Source organism: Arachis ipaensis, chromosome B09, assembly GCF_000816755.2.
Source record: "Arachis ipaensis cultivar K30076 chromosome B09, Araip1.1, whole genome shotgun sequence".
Lineage (NCBI taxonomy): Eukaryota > Viridiplantae > Streptophyta > Magnoliopsida > Fabales > Fabaceae > Arachis > Arachis ipaensis.
This window is the reverse complement of record NC_029793.2, coordinates 25,299,107-25,306,321: the sequence shown is the minus strand read 5'-3', so window position 1 is coordinate 25,306,321 and position 7,215 is coordinate 25,299,107. Positions and strand designations below refer to the sequence as shown.

Below are 7,215 nucleotides of genomic sequence, written 5' to 3'. Positions count from 1 at the left end.
TTAAAGATTTTAAAAAAATATAATTTTATTAGGACCAAAATATAAAATATTAATTTTTTAAAAGAATAATTTGGATATTTATTTAAGAAGAAAAGTTTAGTTATCCATTTTTCTCCTATTTCAAATTTGCATCGACCACAATAACTGATAGTCATACCGGTACGTGGCAAACGGTACAGTTATTAATATAACAAACTAACAAAGTAATCGCATTCATACAAATAAAAATGATTAAACAAAGCAATAGTTAGGATTCGGTTCATAATGAATAGCTTGCTTAGTTATGACGACACAATGGATTGCACTTTAATTATGATTTTCATTGTCTGTAAAAAAAGCAGTAAAAGTTTCAAAAAGTGATGCAACAAATTACGACAAGGGCCTATTCTGTTTTTGTGTCTTTCCCTCATCTTAGTCATTATTTATTTGTTTTTATTATATCTTCACTACCTTAACATAATAGTGGTTCTTTAAAAGGAATCAATTCTCAAAGTAAAGAGAAAGAAACAATAGATGAATAGAAGACTGTGTATTTAAGCTTAGTATAGTTTTGCTTCAACATACTTGAATTAGGAGCATTAATTATCAAGAAACAATGGCAATGAAGAAGAAGAAGCTGAATTTTTTTGGATTTGCATTTGCATTTGCATGCTTAGTTTGTGGTGTTGTCTCCTATGGATCTGAGCCACTCTCTGTGCTTTCTTTCTTGGAAAACGATGCCGTTTGGGCCAAGCCTTCTTCATTAACAACATACCAACCTCTCATGGTTAATCTCACTCTCATTCATGGAGCTGCTTCTACAGGAGCTGGTCTTTCTCCTCTCTCTCTCTCTCTCTCTCTTTCTCTGAGTTTTATAATGGCTTCTTTCTGAATGAGTGAATGCTACATGTGCTTTTTTAATACATTGTTAGTTTCATTTACATTGATTGTAGTGTAGCATTAATTATAGTAGACTACTTTACTAATATGAATGTTACATATTATATATATGTATACCCTTTGAGTTATTTTATATACTGCTGCATTTTGTAGAGCACCCATTTGTTCGTTCTATTGTTGTGCTTCAAGATTGGATGAACATCAATTGAGAGCATGTTCCTTTAACCTTAATTTCTCTCTTAATCTGGCTTGTTTTTTGCAAGAATTGCTCTTATGATTTTGATTTTGTTTTCTGGGAGACTATATTGGCAAAGGGGGAATTTGGGTGGCGAATTAGATTACTGTCTTCCTATCTCAAATTCTCTTTAACATCTTTTGACTTAGACATTGCTTGTTTAGTTGTTCATCTCTCTAGCAATGGATGTTGTTTTGATTGATTCCTATCTTGATATGTCTCGCTAACCTATCAAACAACAGCAACAAAGCTTTATCCTATTAGGTGGGGTCGCCTAGATCAAACGACGTCATTGAACCCTATCATGTATCATATATATAGGTGTGTGTTCGAACTAACAAGCACATGATAGGCTCTAATACTAGATTAGAATAACACTGGATATCTCAAAACATTGTAAAACTTTTCAATTTTAATACCATGTGCATTTTTGTGTAGTAAAGACTAAAGACTCTTAAAATGCATAGATTTGTTGCCTGGTTACAATCTGGCTATTGAATTTTGTGTTTTGTTCGGTAGTTTGTTTGGATGGAACATTGCCGGGTTACCACTTGGATCGCGGATTCGGATCTGGTGCGAATAGTTGGCTTGTTCACTTGGAGGTATGTAAAACAGTGTTCCAAGTATTGTCATTAGAAGTGGATCCTCTAAAGCGAACAAGTTGGTAAGGTAAGAAAGTAAGTGGTTAACAACTAACCATGGATGCTAATCTTAATGTTTTGTACCTGCAGGGAGGAGGGTGGTGTAATACTGTTAGAAACTGCGTCTACAGAAAAAATACTCGCCGTGGTTCCTCGACATACATGGAAAGTCAAATACAATTCACCGGAATCTTGAGCAATAAGGCAGAAGAAAACCCTGGTTTTTGCTCTTTACTTTCTCACTTTTAATCAAATTAGACTCTTGACTCTTGGAGTTGGAGGTTGCAATATTTGTACATCAATTCTGTGATTTATGTTTCTTGGCATAATATTTTGTGCACAGATTTCTTTAACTGGAATAGAGTCAAATTAAGGTACTGTGATGGGGCATCTTTCAGTGGTGATAATGAACTTGAGGTTAGTTAAAGCACAATATGAATTAGTTTCTCAAGTTTTACCTCTATAAGTTCCATTAATCACTCTTCATATTTGCATGAAAAAATGATTTGTATATGGAAATCTAGTACCAAAAACTTATGGCTACACAAAAATATAAATCTTGGTTTGTCCCACTGATCTGAGACATGGTGTCACATTTTTATATTCTTCTTTCTTGTTTTAATATAATAAGAAAAAATAAAATGTGGGACTTGCATTAGTGTGTGTTTTGCATCTTGCTCAGGAACCATTTGTTTTCAAATTTCAAAATAAACTCTGAGTGTTGATGACATATATTTTGTATTGAACTTGGCTGTCTTGCATCTCATTTGAATTCATCACTTATTATGTAATTTTGGTTCTTTTTTCAGTCTGAGCAGCTTCAATTCCGAGGACAAAAAATATGGCTAGCAGCAATTGAGGAATTGATGTTCCAAGGAATGCAGACAGCGAACCAGGTTTCTCATGTCTAATAATATTCTTATCAAGTTTTCTAATCTCCGGCGAATAATGCTAATCAGGATATGACATCAGGCACTTCTGTCCGGATGCTCGGCTGGCGGTCTGGCATCTCTAATACATTGCGATGAGTTCCGAAGCTTGTTTCCAGAATCTACCAAGGTTAAATGTTTGAGCGATGCAGGGTTTTTCCTTGATGCGTAAGTTACATATTTTTCTTTATGTAACTTCTCCCATATAGTAGTAACCTTGCCTAGAAACTAGTACAATTGATGATCTTTTCAATCATGTAGAGTTGATGTCTCTGGGAACCGCACACTGAAGAATCTGTTTGAAGGTGTAGTTCAGTTACAGGTAAAATAGTGCTGCCGAAAATAGACTCTTAAATAGAAGAATGAGAATTGTCTTAAAAACTTGAGTTGTCCAATATAGGCACTTGGCTCTTTCATTAGTTGCTTTGCTTTTCTGATTTAAGGTTAAGAAAAACTTTACAAATATGACATTTCGCCTATGGTTTTGATTGAGATTATAGGATGTACAAAAGAACCTGCCCAAAAGTTGCCTTGACCAATTGGATCCAACTTCGGTAATATTCTAACTCTGGATTTCATGCTACATTCATAACTTGAAATTTCTTGTAAAGTGAAAATTTTAAACATGTGGAGTGTGTTTCTTTCTTCAGTGCTTCTTTCCTCAGAATATGGTCCAACATATTGAGACTCCATTGTTTCTACTCAATGCAGCGTATGATTCGTGGCAGGTAACCTTACACTTACACTACTTCCATCCCTCAATTGTAAAGCTACACTCGACAGCTCGATCGAGAATAATAGCTACTAGAAAAATGTTACATTTACATAAACCATATTAAGAGATTAACTCTAACTCAATGAAATGGACTACATTTTTTTAGGTCCAAGCCAGTTTAGCCCCACATTCAGCTGACCCGAATGGCTTTTGGAGCGATTGCAAAGCAAACCATGCGAATTGTACCTCGTCTCAGATTCAGTTCCTCCAAGGTGCTTTTTAGTCTCTAGTACTGTGAACTATGCACAGAAATTGATATGCATATATGAAGATTTTCCTAATTTCCATGTAATATTTTGACTCTATGCTATGATTTAAACAAAGCAAGATGCACATATGCGATTATCCGATTTTGTTGTAACATTATAATTGTCTCTCCTTTGAAGCAGACTTCAGAGATCAATTGCTAAACGACTTGAAAGACTTCGCAAACACACCTCAAACTGGACTATTCATAAATTCTTGTTTTGCTCATTGCCAGTCTGAGAGACAAGAGACATGGTTTGCTGATAACTCTCCCCTACTTGACAACAAGGTATGCTTGATTTAGATTTGCATTGTCTTTCTCTTACAGTGATACAGTTAAATCAAAGAAACTATGAGGGGTAGTGTCACAATTTCTCTGCCTAGACTCATAAATTCTTCCTTTAAATGGGGCTAGTTAAAATAGTTTGAAACATAGGCAATGGATATAGAGTTCTATACATTTTTTATTGATATCGAGTTAGTTTTCCTTTTTCATGGTCAAAAAATGCTCAAATCTTTTATGGTTAAAAATGATCGTTTATTCTGCGTGAACATATGATTGAATACTTATTGTGCAGCCAATTGCAGTTGCTGTCGGAGACTGGTATTTCGACCGAGAAGTAGTTAAAGCCATTGACTGTGCTTATCCCTGTGACAATACTTGCCACAATCTGGTGTTTAAGTGAGCCAAATTAATTTTCTTCTGCAACCAATTGTGATGTGATGTTTACACTTTCATCTTTGTAATCGCCATATATGTATTTATCATTCATTAATTTTTCTGAAAACAAAAAAGAATATCCTTGTTTGAGGTGAACACTATCAAGTGTCTCACCATAAATTTCCACTGAAATAATAAGTCTATTTCAGTTACATCCATTAGTATTCATTTAAGCGGGTACACTTGTTTTTTCCCCTCCTATAGTAATATGAATGATATATTTACCTTGTGTTACTATATGATATTTACTCTTTCAACATTGTAATCACCATTTATGTATTTAACTTTCGTTAAATTGTTATGGAAAAACCAGAGTATGCAATTGTCATGAGAAAAATTTTAGTAATTTCACCTTGTATTTTTCTAATGGAAAGTCATGTGAGTAGTGCAAAAATCTAACATAATAAGAGGATATGACAAATCAAGAAGACCAATTACATCTTTAGCAAATTGATTAGACAGTAGTAGAAGAATACAGTGACCAATAATTCACTTTGAAATATGCATCCAAAATTCCCACCTTCCACACTTCTACTTACAACCAAAACACAACACTCCAAGGGGATGGGGAATTTGAGAAACACCTCAAGAGGACAAGAACAAATAGAGATTCCTAGTGGAAAGAACAAACTTTATATACATGTATTGGAAGCTTAAAGATAATAGAAAGCTAACCGAGTATGTAAAGTCCTTCACCGGTTGGAGAAGATTATAGATCATACCTTACTAGAATGTATAATGTTTAACAAAACTTTCCATAGCTTAAGAATGATTTTTCATGATAAATGAGACGCTTTTTACGGTGAGGAAATTGGTAAAGGAATAAAATAAGATATTAATTACCATCAAATTTATAACCTTCATTGTATGTGAGTCTCATTTTCTTAACTTAATGGTGATTAGATAGTTGCTTTCTTATAGATAGTTGCTTTCTTACTTTATAAATCTCTTTACTTTAGAGGATTTTGATCCGTCCAATTTGGTGGTTACTCAGTTAATCAATGTCTGTATTGTAGAAAATATGCACTAAAATGAAGTGCTGTATTTGGATGCAGATACTGCTACTGCGTGTGCCCACATTTTTAGCCGAGCCTTAACTTCTCGTGGATCATCACCTAATTGAAAAGGAAAAGTATGGGTTAAAAAAAATTAAGAAACCCCAAAACCTAATCAGGCAGCAGATCACTCCGCCTAATAGATTAAAGTGTAGTTCCAAATTTGTTATATTTAGTTGTAGTTCCAAATCTTAACAAAGTTAAAGTGTTAAAACACCCCACCATGCAAGTGTATTCATTATAAAAAGAATACAAAATAACAGAAACCACTTCAAAAGGGTAAATAAAAACCATTAGATAATTTAATATGTATGACTAAATTATAATACAATATTTCTATAATTTTATCAAATTTCTTATTGAGTTTCTATTTTTTATTTTATAATCACATCCTTACGTTCCAAAAATATTTAACTTAAAATATGTTAAAAAAATCTAATTAAAAAAATCCAATTAAAAGTTTTTAAAACGTAAGACTTAAGAATAATTCTAAGACTAACAGAATAATTTAATTGAAAATTGCCAGGTAAACAATGACTATCTTGAACAACATGAACAACTACCAATTAAATAAAAATACACTACATCCTAATTTAATGCTATTAATTAAATTTAAGATTAATTTACTCTTTTAACTTTATTAATTTACATTGTTCACACATTGTTAAAAAATGTTGTTACTTACCTATACTTTTCCTAATTTAAATAAGATATTTCACGTAAAAAAGCTTCTTACCAGGAAAAGAAAGACGAGTGGGAATCTGGAATCCAAACCCAAGATCCGTACAAGCCTTCACTTCCTCCATGTCCATGCACAGTGACCTGCTCCTACCTTTCACACTTTGATCATGAACCACATCATCTTCCTCTTTATCTTTGTTCTTGCTCTTACTACCCTTTCTTCTTCTCCTCATCCTCCTCTTCTTTGTTTTCTCCTCATCATTGTTAATTTCATAGTCCTTGGTTGCAATTGGTGTATGAATTGGCACCCCAGGAAATGGTAAAGAGTAAAAGCTACCGAACTCGGTTTCAGAGCCAGAGGAACACCTTGCATGGGTCTCTTTGCCGTGATCTTCGGAGAATTCGCCGTCGGCGTCTGCGTCGCCTTCCAAGCTTTCTATGGACAAGCCTGAGACAAACATGGCCATGACATCATTAACATCCTCTTCATCATCATCTACGTCGTACGTAGTACTGCTGGTACAAACAGAAAGCCGAGACAAGTTGTGTGTTTGAGAGTGTTGATGATGAACATAACCTTCATCGATATCGTTGTCAAAGTCTTCTTCTAACATGGAAGAATGATATGTGAATAAAAATTATGAAGAGTTCTATTTTGATTGATCACAGTCACCGATGAATTGAAGAAATTGAAGCAAGAGCTACTAGAGAAGGAGAAAAAATACAGTGTTTATTGTGTTGGAAAAGAGAGGAAAATAAAATAGAGCAACGTTATATTGTGTGTTAGCAACTGTGATTCATACGTTTTTCATTTCATGATAAGTTAGCCAAGTGAAGAGACACTTTCAACCACCAAATTTATAATTAAACTTCATACACCTTCTTTTATAAAAAATAATAAATAAAAAGATATTAAGACAGTTGCCTTAAATGTAGCCTACAGTTCCCTCAGAGCAATTCCTAGAATGCTTTTTGGAGTATAATTTTTGATATTTTTAAAAAATTAATTGATATAGAATATAAAATTTCTATTGAAAATTTATAGATGAATGA

General features: G+C 33.5%; 2 protein-coding genes across 3 annotated transcripts; one reads left to right on the top strand and one right to left on the bottom strand.

Moving 5' to 3' along the window:
- On the top strand, nt 452-4,665 carry LOC107618030 (pectin acetylesterase 12). Its single transcript, XM_016319954.2, has 12 exons — nt 452-809; nt 1,634-1,716; nt 1,846-1,975; nt 2,099-2,172; nt 2,565-2,651; nt 2,728-2,852; nt 2,946-3,006; nt 3,185-3,238; nt 3,335-3,412; nt 3,566-3,671; nt 3,849-3,994; nt 4,284-4,665. The coding sequence occupies exons 1-12, from the start codon at nt 596-598 to the stop codon at nt 4,389-4,391; spliced, it is 1,266 nt and encodes a 421-aa protein (XP_016175440.1). The 5' UTR covers nt 452-595; the 3' UTR covers nt 4,392-4,665.
- Nucleotides 4,841-7,058, bottom strand: LOC107618031. 2 transcript variants are annotated; one of them, XM_016319955.2, is made up of 3 exons: nt 6,913-7,058; nt 6,218-6,873; nt 4,841-5,541 (listed from the first exon to the last, which is right to left on the bottom strand). In XM_016319955.2, the coding sequence occupies exons 2-3, from the start codon at nt 6,774-6,776 to the stop codon at nt 5,453-5,455; spliced, it is 648 nt and encodes a 215-aa protein (XP_016175441.1). In that variant the 5' UTR covers nt 6,777-6,873; nt 6,913-7,058; the 3' UTR covers nt 4,841-5,452. The 2 variants fall into 2 exon arrangements, with proteins under 2 accessions (XP_016175441.1, XP_020965958.1); XM_021110299.1 differs by having other exon boundaries at nt 6,218-7,058.

Excerpts from the sequence above, each read along its gene's own strand:
- LOC107618030 (XM_016319954.2), top strand. The coding sequence starts at position 596 with ATGGCAATGAAGAAGAAGAAGCTGAATTTTTTTGGATTTGCATTTGCA. Across the intron at positions 2,853-2,945 it reads GCAGGGTTTTTCCTTGATGC|AGTTGATGTCTCTGGGAACC; the intron begins GTAAGTTACATA and ends TCAATCATGTAG. Across the intron at positions 3,672-3,848 it reads TCAGATTCAGTTCCTCCAAG|ACTTCAGAGATCAATTGCTA; the intron begins GTGCTTTTTAGT and ends CCTTTGAAGCAG.
- LOC107618031 (XM_021110299.1), bottom strand. The coding sequence starts at position 6,776 with ATGTTAGAAGAAGACTTTGACAACGATATCGATGAAGGTTATGTTCAT. Across the intron at positions 5,542-6,217 it reads CACTCGTCTTTCTTTTCCTG|GTGATGATCCACGAGAAGTT; the intron begins GTAAGAAGCTTT and ends CTTTTCAATTAG.